Source organism: Melopsittacus undulatus, chromosome 21 (genome assembly GCF_012275295.1).
Source record: "Melopsittacus undulatus isolate bMelUnd1 chromosome 21, bMelUnd1.mat.Z, whole genome shotgun sequence".
Taxonomy (NCBI): Eukaryota; Metazoa; Chordata; class Aves; order Psittaciformes; family Psittaculidae; genus Melopsittacus; species Melopsittacus undulatus.
In genome coordinates, this window is record NC_047547.1 from 1,935,194 (window position 1) to 1,953,402 (window position 18,209).

The 18,209-nt window shown below is 58.0% G+C and overlaps 1 protein-coding gene across 2 annotated transcripts in view; it reads right to left on the reverse strand.

Annotated features, from left to right (window-relative positions):
- LRP1 (LDL receptor related protein 1) overlaps nucleotides 1–17,574 on the reverse strand; it is a 62,548-nt gene extending 44,974 nt beyond the window's left edge. For both annotated transcript variants that reach the window (XR_004550432.1, XM_034071554.1), the window contains exons 1-3: nucleotides 17,442–17,574; nucleotides 5,652–5,774; nucleotides 1,700–1,837 (exon numbers count right to left, since the gene is read on the reverse strand). Coding sequence is in view for 1 of the 2 variants with exons in the window: in XM_034071554.1 (XP_033927445.1) it covers nucleotides 1,700–1,837; nucleotides 5,652–5,774; nucleotides 17,442–17,514 (334 nt within the window). In the remaining variant the exon portion in view is untranslated. The remainder of the gene's footprint in view (nucleotides 1–1,699; nucleotides 1,838–5,651; nucleotides 5,775–17,441) is intronic.
- Between the last annotated feature and the right edge of the window lie 635 nt (nucleotides 17,575–18,209).

Here is an 18,209-nt window from a genome sequence, read left to right on the forward strand (position 1 = left end):
AAGGGATGGAGGCAGCATCCCTGCTGTCCCCTGCTTGCCCAGTGAGGAGGGAAGGACCGAGACCCTCAGCAGGAGGATGTAATGGGTGCACGGCTGCTCCATGAGACCGGGGTCTGAGCAGCCCAAAGCATCTCTTCATCAGGGACTGGAGCAATAGGATGGGTTTAAACTGAAACAAGGGAAGATACAAGGAAGTTCTTCTCTGTGAGGGTGTCACAGGTAGCCCAAAGAAGTGGTAAATGCTCCATCCCTGGCTGCATTCAAGGCCAGGCTGGGCAGAGCCTTGGACAACATGGTCTAGTGTGGTCCTCCAGGTTGGACCCACACGATCCTGAGGCCCTTTCCAACCCAAACCATTCCATGATTGATCCATGCTCTTCCACAAACCTGCCAGCAGAAGGGAAACAGCCACGAGCCTCTCCAACCAAAGCCCCTGTCCCTTCACAGCCAGGGATGGATGGATGGGAGGTGCTGGGAAAACCCTGCCCCTCACATGTGGAACCATTTAACCAGGCAGGCAGGGGCCAGCTGGGCTGTTTATGAGGTTTATCAGCTCTGGCAGGCCCAGCTCTTCACTTCAGCCCTTATCTCTCAGCTCAAGCATCCCAAACCCCCTGCAGAAGTGCCAGGTCTGCAGGAAAGGGGTCGATGGGCAGGTTTGAGGCTCCGATGCCATTTCCACCCCTGTGCAAGGGGCATCCTGACATCCGCATCCCTGCAGAGGAGGGAGCAGGATGCTCCAGCAGCCTGAACATGATGCAGGCTGACAGCTCATCCCCCCCGGCATGGGGTGGAGGCAGGAGGAAGGAAATGCCTCCCTGGGGCGGCACCGGCTCTACCCCAATGGGCAAGGGGGGGGACCACAGCATCCCACACAAGCACCAGTGAGCGCTGAGGTCCCCAGCATGCCCAAACCTGTGGGCAGCAACAGTCCCATGAACAGTCCCATCCCACATAAGTAATGAGAATGATTAGTGAAAGGTTAATTGTGAGCATGGGCACAGCTGCTGAAGCCGCCCCAGGCTGTTCCTATGGGAGCCAAGCAGCTCCATCCCAAACGGGCATGGACAGAACCCTTAGGGCAGGGTGTCCCTTACCTGGTTCAGGCCATGCAGGGCAGGAGCCCTCAGCCCCAGGCAGAGGAAGGGGGAAAGCTGCTTGCCCAGAGCCCCAGCTGCAGGGGTCAGCTCGGGACACTGAGCAGGGATTCAGGGAGTGTTTTCCAGCAGGATTATCAAGTGGGGACAGGCCAGAGGGGGGACAAAGCTCCTGGAGAGCAGGAAACAACACTGGAGGGGGCTCTGTTATCTGAAGCAGAACCCCAGCCCTGCGAGCTTTGAAAGCCAGGAGACAATGGAGCTCTTTAATGGCCTGCAGGCTCAGGAATGATGGGCATTTCACTTGCACATGGCTCTGGCTAATCTGGGGATCTGCTACCAGCCAGCCCTGAGCCCTGAGCCCTGAGCCAGCACAGAGCACGGTGGCACCGGTGTGAAGCCTTCACCCCATACAGCTACAAACTGGGTAGCACTGGGGGCTTCATGACTATGGGGAAAGGAGCAAGGGCAGTATTAGATGGGGAAAGGAGGCAAGGGCAGTATTAGATGGGGAAAGGAGGAGCAAGGGCAGTATTCCATAGGGAAAGGAGGCAAGGGCAGTATTCCATGGGGAAAGGATCACCCCCCCCCCAAACACCTACCCCGACAGTGCGGCCCCTCATCGGAGCCATCGAAGCAGTCGTGGAGCCCATTGCACAGCTTGCTCATGTGGATGCACAGCTCCGTGCCCAGGCAGTTGTGCTCATTGGGTTGGCACCGAGACACCTTGCTCTGAGGACCTGCAGGGCAGCAAAGGGCAGGAGGGTTACAAAGGGAACCCCAACAGCCGTGTGTGGATCTGCTTTGGTTCCTTCTCCTTACCCCCCTGTGAACCCCTCCTTGCTTTGGATCCCTCCAGATAAGGGCACCAGTAAAGGCTCAAGCCAGGCTCTATCCTTGCATCCCGAGCTCTCCCTGGAGGAAGCTCATTAAGAGACCTTGGATTTCCCTTTCAAAGCAGGCAGGAAGCTGCTCTCCCACATGAACTTTCCCTTTCCATCAGCTTCACAGCATTGGGCAAAGGGGATGGAGACCCAGAGCATCCACAGCCCCCACCTTGGTGAACACATTCCCACCCTTGGGAACAGCTGGGATGGGGTCCCAGGAGGAAGGTGACCCCAGACCTCACCAGATTCCTTGGCCCAGACTCTTGGCTCTGAGCCCCCATCACTACTGGGGGGCCCTAAGCCCCAGCTCTCACCATAGGCACTGCCTCAGGTGCCAACATACTCATTGCTAAGCTCAGCTTGCGGGGGCCTGCTGAGCACCGGGGCTATGGGCAGACTTAATCTCCATTATTAGCTAGGAAAAACCACAAAGGGAGCAAGGCTTTTCGTGTTAAGCTGCTCTGAAAAGCAGCACGGCGTTGAGACAAACAACAAAATAGACCATAAACCCATTCACATCCTCAAACAGCCTCCACCAACGCTGGGTGATGGAAGCATCACCGGCACAAGACATGGACCAGATTGCCCTGCAAAGCCTGACTCCCCTCCATAGGCTCTCTCCATCCCCCTGAACCCCACAGCCAAGGCTTGAACACACTGGAGCCCCCACCACGCTCCTGCTCAGTCCTGAAGCCCCATTTAGCAGGGACACAGTGGCTGTTTATGCCTTGCCCTCCTATAGCAGTGCAGAAATAGCTCCCCAGGCTCCCCATGGAGCACCCCGTCCTTGGCAGGGGAGCACTGAGAAGGGCACATCACACACCGAGTGCTTTGTCCGATGCTCTTGAGACCAGCATCACCTTCACCCACAGCTCCACCAGTGCAGAGTGTCCTAAATAAGCTTAAACTCTCCTTGGAGAGGAGGTTACATCACACACAGCTCACAGGATCCAGCGCATCCTTATCCAGCAGGATTCCTGCCCTGCCAATGAGGGCTGGGGTTCATTCCCTGCCAGCTGCCACTGCTGAGATACCCTAAAGGTGCTTTAACCTTAATGCAGCTGGGGGTGAAGGCTGCTATGAGCACCCAAACACATCTCAAACACATCTCAAACACATCCCAGGATGTTCCCAGTTGGCCAAGTGTTGGCCGATGGCTTCCACTGGGATAACGGATACAGAGCTGGGGTCTCCATCACAGCCACTGGGGATGCGGATTCCTTCTTTCCCAGCCCCAGTGCACAGCACCCAATAGGTGATTCCCTGGAGTGGTTTTTACTGCTTCAGAGCTTCTGTTTTCCATGGAAAAATGGCAAATTTAGGGTTAATTAAAGAGGTGTCAATAAATGGGCCCAAAGAAGGAAGGCACTGAAATAAAGAGCCCAGTCTATCGGTCCAAACGGATCCACCATGTCCATTACTCCCCTGCAAAGGGCCTGGATCAAACCACTTATCACAAACAGGGCAAGATTAATCTGCAAGCCACTTTGTTTGCTTTTGACTGTGTTGGCTCGCTAATAAATGAGCCAATTTATTACATGTGACAAGCTTGTGGTACACCCCAAGGAGCTGGATTAGATGGGGATTTTCAACCTCTCCAAACCACTGGGAAGATGAAGGGGGGGGAACGAAAAGCAATTCCTCCTTCTGTAACAGCAGCCTGCGGTTGATGTGGCAACAGCCCAAAGGGACACAGAGGTAGAGGAGCGGGATGGGGAACAGGCTGGAGCAGGATGGTCCGGCTGGGGTCACAGGAAGAAGCAAGCAAAGGCAGATGATGGGCTCACTTGAGATGCATCCGAACCCAAGCAGCCATTGGGAGCTGCAGGCTTGGGGCGGTGAGAGCAGGGATGTGAGACCCTCTTAACCTCAGGATGAAGTGGTGGGTGCTGAATCCTCACCAACATCCAAGCAACCCAAGGCTGTGGATGTGCAGGTCCATCGGTGGTAAAGCCAATGGTGCCAGCACAAAGCCATGGCAAAGTCAGTCCTGAGAGCCCCACATCTGCTTTGATCTTCAACAGGATGGAGCCTCTTGTCCAAGGTGATTTTCCCTCTAGGAAAGCTCCAATGGGCTGGGCAGGAGCTGGGGACGAGCCCTAAGCACGAGCTTGGGAAGGGAGCTCTTCCTATGCTCCAAGCACGTGAGCAAGGGCAGCAAACACTTGAGAGGATTCCCCAGGAGGAAAACCTCACACACAATAGATGGTGTTTCAAGAGCCTCTGACACGAGTACATCACTGCAGTGTCAACAGCGCTGCCAGGGCACCAAGGGCTGCGCCAAGCAGCGGGGCCAGAGCCTCGGAAGCAGATTAAACACCAGCAATCAAAGCCATTCTCTCCTTGCCAAAGAGATAAGGGGGATGAGAGGCTGCTGGGAGCCCCGGTGCCAAGGTGGCGTGAGAACAGCTCGCCTGGCAAGCCTGGAGATAGCAGGCTCTGTGCCCTGCCTGTGCTGACAGGTCAGGGCAGGAGCAGGCAGGCAGCAGCCTCCATTCATACCCCGGCCATGGGAAAGGCACCCGGCTTCGTGTGCACCATTGCCAGGGTGCCAATGGGGACAGCCACTGACCCCCTGTGTGTCCCACAGGGCACAGCATCCTTGGGGCTCCCTCTTGGTGCTCCCCTTAGGAACTGAGGGTAGGTCCTCGCATTGCCTTCCCCATCCAGAAAGGAGGCTCTGCTTTCACAGAGGAAGAGGAAGAAAGGAGGAGAAGGGGAAAAGGGAAAGAAGAAACAGGGAAAGAGGGAAAAGCATCCAAGGGGTCCGTTTCCCATTCACCTGTCCGTATCCGTATGGATGGCTGCACAGGCACACCATACATCAATCAGGACGGGTTTCTTCCAGCCAAGGAAGGCCTCTGAGTCCTCTCGCAGTAATTTTCCAGGGCTGCAGATTGACTGGAGCCAAACAGCCCATCCCAGCCCCCTCATCCCTCCCACGGAGGGGACGGTTGCATCATTTTGCCTTAAGAAACAAATAACCCCAGTGCTGAACCAGAAACTGCTTTAGAGGAGACCTTTATGGCAAGTACAGCAGGAAGCAGGAGCCGAGGAGGAGAAGGACAAACCCTGATGCAGTAAAACAGGGCAACAAGGGCAGCACAGTTTCCCTCCTCCTTGCCCTTGCTCCAGCCAGAGCAGAGCCCCCATGCAAACCCCTGCCCCCCCCCCCCCCCAAACATCTCCTGTTCCCCATTTGCTTCCAGAGAGACCCGACCGCCCCGTCGGAGGTGGGAGCATCCCTGGTGCTGCTGCAGCAGAGCATCCAATGGGAAAACCAACAGAGCATCCTCATCCAAACACATCCAGGGACCACAGTGTGGCTTTTCCCAGGACTCCCATAGATTTCCTTCCTTCTCCATCACCAGAAGCTTGAAGGGATGCAGCTGCTGCCCCATCCTCCACCTTCCTCATGGCCATCAGCTGGGATGGAGCCATCACCAATAACCCAGCGCTACCCCACTCCCAGGAGGCTGCTCTGTGATGATGGATCACAGCCCCATAGAGGGAGGACAGAGAGATGGATGAGTGGTACCCACCCCCACCAAGGGGAGAAGCAGGAGCAGAGGGAGAGCAGTTGATGCCGCCTGGAAGGAGCGTGCAAGGAGGGGATGGATGAAGCAAACCCAAAGGAACACGATGAGGAAAGGAAAGTCATACATACATATATCGGGTGATTCATCCGAGCCATCCGGACAATCCTTTTCCCCGTCACAGCGCCAGCCCTTAGATATGCACGTTATCTGATCTTTGCATGCAAACTGTTTAGGGCTACATGTCTTCGGTGCTGGATGAGGAAAGAAAGAACGAGAAGAGAGAAGATCAGTTTCCTCCCAAGGACAAGTTGGTTAGCAAAGAAAACCCCACTAACATTGAAATGAAAGGCTAAAGATGGCTTTTGGGTTAATTCCTTCCTAATGGCTCAGCAGAAGTTGGAGCCTGGCATCAGCTCCATCAAGCTTGCCCCTAAGGAAAGGAGAGAATTGAAAGCGGAGCATTAATTACACTGCGAGAAAACAGGAACCGGGATCCACGATGCGCTACCCGATTTTAAAGCTCATTTAACTGGGATGAATTAGCTCCTGGAGCCAAGGGAGGGATGTTTTCTATGCTAAACAGGGGAAAAAAAGGGGGGAAAGCATCAGAAAACCCAAATGAGAGCAAATTAAAAAGTCCCATTTTAAAGGATGCAAACAGCGCCAGCAGTGGGATGGGGGTTCCATCCATCCTTAACAGGCACGGACACGTGGGCACTGTGGCTGGAACGGTGCTGCCAAGGCAGGGATGGTGACCCCGGCACCACGGTCCTGCCGCATGCAGGAATACACCCAAGGCAGAGGAAAAACCAGCAGGAAACCCTAAAACACAGGGAGCAAATCAGGCCTGATCCCTGCGGATATGAGCGGGGCTGGGAAGAGTCCCGGTGCCCTCATCCCATTGACAGAAGTGGTACCTCGAGGGAGCTGTAGTGGGGGTCACTGCACCCCCAGGGCACAGGGAAAGGCAGGAATCCTTGGAAACCCGGCAATAAAAGCAACCACGAAGGTTTGTGTAAAGCAAAGGCAAACACACACAATTCCCTAAGCATTTATCTTGTGTCATCCCTGGCTCCTGCTGAACTCCCTGCTCCAAGGATCCACATGGACAGAGGGCCTGGCTGCAGCATCCCATGACCCTCCGCTTCCCAACAGGCAGAGAAGGTGCCACGATTCCTGCCATGGGAAGGAAATGCTGCTTCTGTCCTGTCTGCACTAGGGATGCTGCTGAGGATGGGTAAAGCCTGGTCCCCACTCCAAATCCCGGCTCCTAAAGGATGGGAGGATGCTCCCCCCCCTTGGAACAACACTGACTCCTCCTGAGCCCTGCACAAGGGCTTTGTTTGCTGCCACTCGGTTTGATTGAAGGGTACCACCTCCCACAGCCCTCCCGAGCATCCACAGCTCTGGAGCTGCTGCTTTGCTCCACACCACACCAGGGAGCTCAGCGCAAGCAAGATGGAGACTGGACCTATGAAAATGGATGAGGCAGCCTCGGTTATGAGCAGATGCCTCCAACAACCCCCCCCCCAGCTCTTCTTTAAGGTGACTTGGACACCAAACCTGTCCCCATCCTCCCACAGGAGGAGCTTGAGGACCAGCTCGGCTCCACCACCTCCTCTTCCCTCATCTCCTGCCTCCATCTCCCAGCCACAAGAGCACCAAACACGAGGCTCCTTAAGGAAAGCACTGCAAAGAACCAGCCCTGCTGTAGGTTTCCTGCCCTCCCTTCATCCTGCTGGGTCTGCAGCAGCCCCACTGTGACCCACGGCAGCTGCAACTGCACCATAGACAGCAGCCAGGACCCTACAGCATCCATCAGCTGCCCTGCAATGAGCTCAGTGCCCAGCCTCTCAGCACCTCCTGCCCCTCAAAGGGAGAGGGCAGACCCATAGGAAGAGGGCAAGGGGTCCCCAGCCTGCTGGGGAGGAGAAACCATAACCAGGATCTTGTATTGCACTGGAGACACCAGTACTGGAGCAGAGATGCTCACAAACAGGGAAGATTGGTCCCTCTGGAAGGTTAAAGCCATTCCCCCTTGTCCTGTCCCTACAACCCTTGTCCAAAGGCCCTCTCCAGGTTTCTTGTAGCCCCTTTAGGCCCCAAGAGCTGCTCTAAGGTCTCCCCAGTGTGCTCTGGGGGGTTCTGGGCTCAAGCACACACTGAAGCCGGGTCATGGTAACCCCTATGTACCAGCACCTACTCCTTGTGGAGCAGCCCTATCCCCACAGATGCTCTTGGACCAGAGCAGGTTCTCCTGCATGGGCAGCAGCTCCCCCATGCAGGAGCAGTGTGGGACCTTCTCCAAGCACTGCAGCTCTGTCAGGCCACACATCCCAGCTTTCCTTAAGGAAATCCACCCCTGAGGTCAGTACCCTGCTCCTGAAGCGGTGATGCTGCAACAGCCGCATCCAACCCCAGCTCAAACCCCCTCCACCATTCCCAAACATGACAACGGCTTCAGCCAAGGCCTTGTGTATCCCATTGCATGCACAGGGAAGGATGGAGATTGCTTCCCCTTGGCTCCTTGGCAACCCAGCTCTTTCTGTCCTTGCCCAGCACGTTCCCAAGTGAGTTAAATGGCCCCAGAGTAAGTGTGGGGATGGCTTCGGTGTCTCTTAATGCATCCTTCACACGGAGCCAAAGCTGCTTCCCAAAGCCGGCACCAGCAGAAGCAGCAGCAGAGCACGGAGCAGGGAATAAAGGTGCCTTCATGCAGCACACAATGGCCAGCTCAGAGCAGGGCCAGGGCAGCTGCAGGAGCCATCCCACATCCCTCTTTGGCAGCCGGAGGAGAGGTCCCTGCTAAAAGTCATTCAAAGGGGCAAAAAGGGGGAAAAGTGTCCTTAAAAATGGCTATTTGGGTCCAAGAAAGGGGATCCTTCTTCATCCCGCAGGATGGGGACCGAGCGCCTGGCTCTGCATCCCACCATCCACGGGCCCTGCGTGCAGAGGGATGGGGAAGGAAGGGCTGTGAAACACAACAGAACCCGTTTCCTTTTGCCCAAAGCAACAACCCCATTTCAGCAGCCCATTGTGGAGGCTCTGAGCAGGGTCTTCCCCTCGAAGCTCCCTTCAGGACTGCATGGAAACCACGATGGTCTGGAAGCAAAGCCCACGAGCATGAAAGCTCCTTCCCCTGTTCCTCCTCAGCCCAACTCCTCCTCCCCTCCGCAGGAGGAGGTGGCCAGCAAAGGAAACGGCCTGGCCATAAATACGGGCTGGAATGAGGGTGATTTGCAAACCAGATGTTCTGGAGCAGGATGGGGGGGGAAAGACGAAAGGGAGCAGAATAAATCCACATTCCTCCCAGGTCTCCGTTCCCTGCTTCCCCCTCCTCTCCATGCTCCCACACCCCATCTCCTGCAGTGGGGAGCCTGCCAAAGCACACAGCACACAGAGCCGGGAGCCACCATCCCACCCAGTACAATGGTACCCGCAGCATCCCCGAGCATCATGCAGCTCCCAATGCTGCTATGATCTGAGCTCATCTGCTCCCATCTGGGCCACTTTGGGTTCATTTCTGGCCTTCCTCCAGAGAAATGACCCATGATCACATCTTCATCCCTCCTCTTCACTGTCCCTCCCTGTGGACTCAGACCTCAAGACATCACTTGGTGCTGTAGCAGCAATGAACCAAACACAAAGCTCAGTCACCCTTTCATTCTTCTCCCACACATCATCCTTGTATTGGGCCTTGTATTTTAGGGATAAATCCTACCATTAGCTCCTTTTCTGCCCTTTTCACTCCCAATTTCCCAGAGTTTCACCCCTCGGCTCTTCCCTGCTCCAGGGCTTGGTGCAGAAGCCACAAGGCTGATGCTAAAAGCCCAAATCCCTGCAGAATTCCAGCTTTGGCTTCAAAAGAGGGTAATAGAGACACTTAAACCAACCAAACCTAAAGGCCAAGGCACCTTCTCCAATGGGAAAGGCAAACGGAAGGTTGTTTCATCCCATTTCCATGCATTTCCATACAAGATCCCTGAACAGCTCAGATGCATTTTTGCAATTCTTCTACCCGGCCCCTTCCAACAGGAAGATTCAAACCAGATCCACGGCTCCATCCCAGCTCCGCTTCCATGAATGACGTTGCTGTGTGCTCCCGGCCATTCCCGACGGAGCAGCCGCAGGTATGTGCAGAGGGGCCTGTCCAATTGCTAAGTAAATATTGACTTTCAAATGCATCCCCCCCCCCTTTTCCTTTCAATTCTTCTCCTACTGCATCTAAATCCTGTGGGATCAACCTTCATCAACACAAGAAGGAGACAATTTTGGGAGGAAGAGCAGCATTCCAAGGGCAGCACAATGCTGAACCTAGGAAAGGCTCTGGAATATGCGGCTCCTTTGCTGATGATCCTAGGCAGGAGTTCTTCCCTGTGAGGATGCTAGGATGCTGGAATGGGTTGAATGGAGCAGCTGCCCCATCCCTGGCAGTGCTCAAGGCCAGGTTGGACACAGGGGCTTGGAGCAGCTGCTCCAGTGGAAGGCAGCAGGGGATGGGAACTGGATGAGCTTTAAGGTCCTTTCATCCCAAACCATTCCATGATTGCTCCTGACTGCAGGATCTGCCATTGCTGCTTCCCAAACTCACACAAAAGAGGGAAGATTGGGGGGGTGGGGGGAGGAAGGGCAATGGATGGGAGAGCATTGCCCCTAAGGGCAGATGGAGGCTGCCCAGGAGCATCCAGGAGGAAGGGGAATAACATCCCATTGTGGCTCCCAAGGACTGCTTCCATCCCACAGCTCCACCATCACCTGACTTCAAACAGATCCAGGGGGGAAGATGATGGAAACGGGCGCAGGGATCAGGAAATCTGGATGCGATGGGAGGAGGAATGTGCCTCCCCCCTCTCTGCCCAGCCCCTTCCCTCCGATCCCCAGATGAAATGCATTAAAAACAAGGGGGGGAAGAGAGAAATCATTTGCATCAAATTCAGAATCCCCCTCATCCCCCTCCTGCTCCAGCCCCACTGAGGGTCCATGGAAGAGTGAGCTGGAAAATGGCAGGAGATGGAACCAGATGAAACGAATCCAGTAACAGAGGCTGATAACACACAACGTGCTGGGGAGGGGAGGGGAGGGCAGGAGGGGCCGGCTCCAGCCACGCACTGGAGGCTGTTTGGAGGCAGATCCATGCGGGTTTGGTTTCTTTCTCTTTTCTGTTTTCTTGCAGCTTATCTGCAATTTAAATGAAAAGGAGGGGATAAAAAAGGGGAAAAAAAGGGAAGAAAAAGGCATTTGCAGCCAAGAGAAAGGGGCTTTGGATGGGCTGCAGCCGCCCTGGCCAGCAGCCACCCAAGCCAAGGGGATGCTCTGGTTCCACACACACCCCCCCAGTCACCCCATCAGGGCTGACCCAAAGCAGGCAGGGGGGGACGGGTTCCCCTCTACCTCCTTTATTCCCTTGGTTTATTGTAGGAATGCTAAGTGGGATGTTTCTACCCTGGGCAGTCGGGAACCCAAACAGACGAGAGTGTTCTGCACTGGAGGCAGTTATTTATGGCTTGTGGCTAAAGCTGATAACGCTTCCTCCAGAGACCTGCCTGCGTTGTGCAATAAAGCAATTGCACATTATAGATTAATAGGCATTTCATCTGGGCAGCTGAAATCAAGGGGCAGAACACTGCTGCCGGAGCTCAGCACAGGGCTCAATGCAGCCTATGGGGCTGTGCTGGGGGCAGGAGGGTGCTGGTGCTTCCCCTGCCCGGGCCGGGCAGCAGCTCGCCAAGGCTTTCAAAGGGCTGGAGCGGGGCCAAAACCATTGGCCTTAATTCATCAGTCAACTCAATTTCGTTGGCTTCGCAAATAAGGACTTTGTCTGAGATGGGGAAACGGAGCAGAGCAGCTATTGTGGCCCCGGGAGCAGCAGAAAGGGCCCTTTGAGAGGACACTCTGCTGGAATAAAAGTCACTTTCATCCCAGAATAATTAGCATGCTCTGAGTACACTAATTATTCCAGCATAAAGGGACTCTTATTCCGGAGCAGAGCAGGGAGATGCTCTGGATTCTGGTCCACCTGCACGTGTGAACGCAGCATCGGAGGGTGATGAGGATGTGGAGATGCAGCTCCATCTCCAGCCACCTCTGTGGGGAGTGCTGGGGAGGACACGGAGCCACCACCATCTCCTGCTGTTTTAAGGTCTCCCCATGACAAAACAGTGCTGTGGCCCCTTCCATGCCCAATATAGGGCTTCTGGCCACCATCAGCTCCCATCCTGGTCCCCAGAAGCAAACCTGACCGTCAATGGCAAAAGTCCCACCTAACCGGTACAGATGTTTACAGAGGAACCCATATGGATGTGTCTGTTCAGGTGCTGCATCCCAGGTGCTACCCTACCCCTTGGCATCTCCATCAGGGATGAAGCGCTCGCCTGCAGCAGCCTGGATGCTCTAAGGTGGTTCCTGTGGGTCAAGGATCCTGGTTTGGCTGGTTTGACCTTCTGCAAGTTGCAGAAGCAGCTTTAAGATTTTATATATAGATACATATATAGTTATATAATTACATAGATATACAGTTATAAAGATATAGAGATATAGATGGGCCTGGTGGGGTTTGAGGGACGATGGCATTGGAGCAGCTGCAGAGGAGAAGACCAAGCTGGTGAGGAAGCACAATGCTGGGCTCAAATCCACCCCTCCACAGGGAAAACACACTCCAGGCCACGAGGAGACACTGAGTGAACCCATCTGGAAGGGCTGGGGGCTGCAACAGGAAGCAAGGCACCGACCCAGGGATGCTGGTCCAGCCTGGGGCCAATGGCCCTGCCAGGAGCAGGCAGGGACAGGGGATGGGTCCCATGGTGTGGATGTTTCAGCCACTTTTAGGACAGGGGGAGAACGTCTCTGTCCTTGGAAGTGAGGCTGGAAGCACCGAGTGGCAAAGGCAAAGCCCAGTGACCCCGCGGTGCCCCACAGCATCCGCCCCAGCTGCCGGAGTGGGAAGTATTAAACCCAAGTGCTTCCTTTTCCAAACAATAAAAGGCACCGGGACACGCACGGGACCAAACCCTTCCCAGCCTCCTCCCAGCTCCCATCCCCACACTGGGATGTGCAGAGGGATGGGGTCCAGCACCCCAGGGAGGATGGGACCACCACAAGCACTGCGCCTGGGGATGCTGCAGCCCCCCCTGTGTTGTGCATCAGCAGCCGGAGCTGTTTCCCAGCCACAGACTGCACAGGGATGGATGAAGAGCATCAATGTTGGTAGCTGGGGATGGGGAACACAAGGCACACGCTGGACCCCCACTATTAGCAAGCCAGTGTGGTGCCTGTAAAAGCAGAGAGAGGCAAGGGATGGGCACAGCTCGAGCATCTGGATTAATGATGATCTTAAAGGTCTTTTCCAACCTGGTTCATTCTATGCTTCTATGATCCCTTTAGGCCACGCCATTCAAATTCCAAGCACAGCACCACCAGAACAGCACATCCACAGCATGCCGGCGCTTTGTGCCGCTGCAGCACCGAGAGGCAGAGCAAGGGGACCCCGGCAGGGACTCAGCCCCCATAGCACCCAATGCAGCATCACAGGCACCGGCGCAGGGAGATGCTCGGCTCTCCATCGGCTACAAAGAGCCTCTGCCTGCATCCAGGGCCCGGTCCCCGCGCGCAGCCGGCTGCAGAACAAAGAGCTGAAGTGAACGGAGGAGGCTGATGTGTTCCAAAGCAGATTCCAGCAACCATTTGCCCGGCAGCAGACACAAACCCAGGCACCCCCATCCAGGCCACGGCAGGGGAGCAGCCGCGGCGCTGATCCCAAAGCTGAGATCCTCCTCCGTGGCTACGGTGGCCAAGGGGCCGGACACCGGAGCCCCGGGTGCAGCACCAAGCCTAAAGCAGCAATTCACCCCCTCGGCCCCGGTATTTACCAAGCCAACCACACTCGTGGTCACCTTCCCATCAGCAGCTCACCAGGATGTGAGTGTCAGCACCGGTGTCCTTTGGAGAACAGCATCTTGCAAGAGGCTCATTAGTCTGCTCCATTAAAGATGCAACTTCCAACTCAATCAGACCCCCCCCAAGCATCTGCAATTCCCACTGATGCCTCAGGCCACACGCTTTGGACACTGCAGATGAGCCGAGCCTGCTCTTCCCATCCCTCCCCTTTCCAACATTCCAGTTGCCAACCCCACAAGCCCAATGCTTCACGCAGTGCTGGGACTGTCTGGGATCCTGCAGAGCATCTGCATGACTGCAGCTCCAGCCTGCTCCGTTCCCCTGGCTAAGAAAGGACATGGGGAGTCTATATTTAGCCTTAGAAATGGCTGGAGTGCGTTGGGGAAAGCAACCTCACACAACAGAATAACAACCAGCAAACCAGTCCTCAAGGCCCACCCAGTACTTTTCTTCCTTAAAATAAGAAGCAGAGAGTGAAGAAAACAAGAAGTTGGAGCCAAATGGGAGAACACTGAGAACATTTGCTGCCGGTCGCTGCTGGCCAAGGGACGTTGAATGGAAAGGACAAGGGAAGTCAACAGCAAAACCTGGTCTGTAAATAGCTCGAGTCTGGCTTGCAAAGGGGAGGGGAACGCATCCCCTTGACAAGCATTGAGGATGGAGCCCATGCACTGGTGGGGAGAGCGGCCGTGGGTCAGCTGGGGACGTGCCAGGGGCACAGAGCAAGGGTTCAATGTGTGGGGCTGGCACAAAGAAGGGGCTCGATGTGGATCTGGGAACTGAAACCATCGCAGTGCCTGGAAGAGGAACCTCCTGCCCCAATCCCACCCGCGCTGATGGTGCTGAGTCAGCAGGAGTGCGGCACAGCCCGGCCCAGCCTGTGGCTCAGCCCTGACCACACATCCCACGCTGTCCTGCGGCCTCAGAACCCCCCTCCATGCACTCCCTCCCAGGGCAAAGGGCCCTTGCAGAGGCACGTGCTCCCTGCACCGCTTGCAGGGGCTGAGCAGCACCCAGCTCCCTGCTCAATGGCCCCACATGGGCATCCCAAAGGCAGAGCCAAAACCACAACGACTTTGGGCTCAGCTGCCCCTGCCTCCTGTACAGGGCAGCAAAACTCCCCCACTGTGGGCATCCATCCCTGTGGGAAGGCGTCTGGAGCAGGGAACAACGGGAGCACGCAGCAGAAAGCCGGCACAGACCCCTGCATCCCTCTAGGAATGGTAGTGATGCTCCTGGTGAGGGCAAAGGGCTCCTCACCCTGCCCCATACTCAGCCACCCTCCCCAATGGAGGATAATGCCCACAGCAAACACCAGGAGATGACCAGGATGCTGCTGCAGCCGGGTCCCCCCACAGCATCCCAGATGGGGAAGGAGAGGGGCTGAGCACAACCTGCCCTTGCTAGCGAGAGGATGGGGTTCTGCCTCCCACCTCGAAGCTGACACGAGGGTGTTCCTGGGGTCAACCCATCCAGTTGGGTTATGCAGCTTTTCCCTTCACTTGTCCCTGCTTTTCCCCTCCTGCAAGGAGATGGGAATGCCTCGTGCAGCAGAACGGAGCCGGTTGACCAGGCAGACAACCGGCATCGGGCATCTCACACAGGCTCATGGTGAGGAGGAACCGGAGGCAGATCCTTTGGAAGAGGCTCTTTGGAGCCAGGAATAGGGAGGACCAGGGTGGGTTTTGCTCCACATCAGCCCCCTGGGTCCTCAGCACCAGAGAAGCAGCATCACGAGCTGGAGGGCTTGAGCAGCCCCCGCTCCTGAGGAGCACATGGAACCACATGGAGAGGACGTGAGGAGACACCGAAAGACAAGAGGGATGTGTGCCACAGCTGCTCCCACCTCCACACCACCCACCATGGCTTTGGAAGCAGCAGGAAGGCAGAAAGCAACGGCTCAGTATCACCCCAAAACCGGCACCGCTGCCAGGGATGCTCCAGCACTGCCCCATCCATCAGCACACGGGACAGGGGCAGCATCCATAGCACAGCATCTCCCATGCATGGGCTCCAGGATGCTCCACACAGGGCCAGCGGGTACCCTCCTGCCCCCACCATTGCTGCACCGAAGCACCACAGCCCTTAACCACGGGTACTGCCAAGGCAGGAGTGGGGTGAGCCAAGTCCTGCCCTCACCCTTGGCCCCATGGCTGCATGGGGCAGCTTCGTGCCACTGGAAAGCAGCACCACAGCTCTGGTAGACAGGAGCTGTGCACCAGTGCCCTTTGTCCCACTGGAACAGATTCCCCCCTATCCCCCAAGCTGGACTTTGCCTCCTGCAGCCAAAGCCAGGATCAACTGAACAGGTCCAGAGCTGCAAACAGAGGCAGTGCTTATCTCTAGGCAAGGATGGGGATTCTGCACCCCACTGCCCACAGCATCGGGGCAGCACTGGCTCCATCACAGCTCCCAGCTTGCCCCTGGCCTGAAGCAGGAGACCAGAGCCCAGCCAGGACCACTGGAGCCAAGGAACCCTCTGTACCCCTGCCAGCTTCCAGAGCCCCTCTGCAGCCTCCTGCAGCTCCATCCCCAGCTCTCCAAGGAGCCCTCATCCTGCTGGGCTGCCCCATGGAGCAGAACAGCACCTCAGCCCCAGTGTCACCCCCAAAGGGAGGGCAGCCTGGCGCTGGAGGGAGGGTGGCTCTGCATTGGGTTTCACCCCACTCCAGCTCCTGGGGTGGAGAAGGGGCCAGAGGAACTTCCTTCCCGCACATCATCCTTCTGCAGCCTGTTTCCAAAGGCAACGCAGCTTATGCAATGAGCGATGCCCGTCCCTCCCGCCCCCATGGACTTGGGAAGCTGCCGGCAGCTCCCAGCCACCAGCCAGTGAGGATGAGGCCTATGGGCATGGGGATCCTGGGGAGTGGGCTGGGAGCAGGGAAGCAGCAGGTCAGCGGTTCACCATCACCATCCCCATCGGGTCAACCAACCTCTGCTCCCTGCAAGGGACACCAGTGAAGCAGCCGGACCTGCAGTGGAGCGAGGAGGGATGGAAACCGCAGGCTCCAGCCTCCTGCAGCCCCAGACAGTTTCTGTGGGGCAGGGATCTGGAGCTCGCCCAAGCCTCCTCCTCCTCTTCCTCCATCCCACTGACCTGGGGACAGGTCAAGCGCTGCCACCACACCAGACACCAGCAGCTTCACTCCAAGGTGGGCGAAGAAAGGGCACAGAAAACCCATTTCCCCCCCCCATAAATAACCCTCATGCCAACCAACTGCTCCAGCCCTGCCAGGGCCATCCCGAGGGAAGCCCTAAGCAGAAAGTGCCAGCTCAGAGCCCCCATTTCTCTGCTTTGAAAGGGGAATCAGGCTCCAGCCCCGTGTGTTGAGGCATCGCAGGAACTTCTCCATGGCCGGTCCCGGCTGCCAGCTCCCAAACGCGCTCCGGCTGCCAAGAGCGGCCCCTCATCCGCTCCGAGCCCTCGGCCATGGGGCTGACGAGCTCCTCCAAGTATTTACTGAATAGATCAATAAGCGCCGGGAACGCGAGACGTGCGCAGCCTGGAAAGAAAGCGGCTGGCGAGGGGCCGGCCCGGGCCGACGGACGGGGGGCAGCCCCATAGCTGGGTAAACATTCACCCCAGTGCCACAGGGCCGAGCCCCGCAGCCGGGGCTGCGGCAGGAGCAGCGGCCCCGGTTATGCAAGGAGCGTGGGGCGAGGCCAGGCTGCCATGGGGAGCGGGGGGACCCCCGAGGGAAGCGGACGCCGACTTCCAACTTTCCTGCTTGGCTGGAGGGGGGAAACTCCGGATTCCCGAGGGAACGGGGGCGCCGGGAACCCGGAGGGGGCCTGGGGGGGGTCGGGAAGAGCGGCCGGGCCCGGTGCCCCCCCCCCCCTCCCGGTGCCCTCCGCCGCTCCCCCCGCGGCGCAGCGGGGCCGTGCAGCGCTCGCTCTGCTTTGTCACGGCGGCGGCGCCCCCCGACAGCGGCCGCGGGGCCGCGCAGCTGCAGCGCTCCGGGTCCCGTCCGTGCCCCCCCCCCCCAACCTCCGCTCCCCACCGTGGGGTCCGGGCCCGCACTCACCTTCGAGGGAGCGGGCGGCGGGCGCGGCCAGCAGGGCCAGCAGGCACCCGGTGAGGGGCAGCAGCGGCCCCATTGCCGGCGGCTCCGCGGCTCTCACGCCGTGCGCGTCCCGGGCCCGCGCACCGACATCCGCGGAAGGAGGGGGCGCGGGGCGGGGGCGGGCGGGGGAGGGACGGGACGGGGCGGGCCGGGATGGGATGGGACGGGGCGGGCGGAACCTCGGGACCCTCCGGACCCTCCGGGCTGGGCGGCGGCGGCGGCGGAGGAGGAGGAGGAGGAGGAGGAGGAGGGGGGCGAGGGGAGGGAAAGGGAAAGGGGAGGGGGGGGCGGAGGGGATGGATGGATGGATGGATGGATGGAGAGCGCGCGCCGCCGCGCCCGCCTGACGTCACCGGGCGCGCGCCGCCGCCGCCGGGCGCGCTCCCGTTGGGGAGCGCGGATGGGAGGCGGGGGGGGGGGAAGCGTGAGGGGGGTCCTACGCGGCGGCCGCGCTGTGCGCATGCGTACGGGGTACCGGGACTGCCCCCCCCCCCCCCCCCCGGTGCGGGCAGGGGCACTGCCCGGTGCGGGTTCGGTATAATCACGGTGCGGTGAGGGCAGGCGCTGCCGCTGCGGTACCCACGCGTGGTGCCCGGGCCCGGCGATGCCCCCCCCCCCCCCCCACGTTCGGGGCGGAGGCGTCGCTGCGGGTCAAGAACAAACGGTGCCAGGGACGGGGGAGCCTCGGCCCCGGTTCCCCCGCACCCACCGGGGGACCCTCTGCAAGGG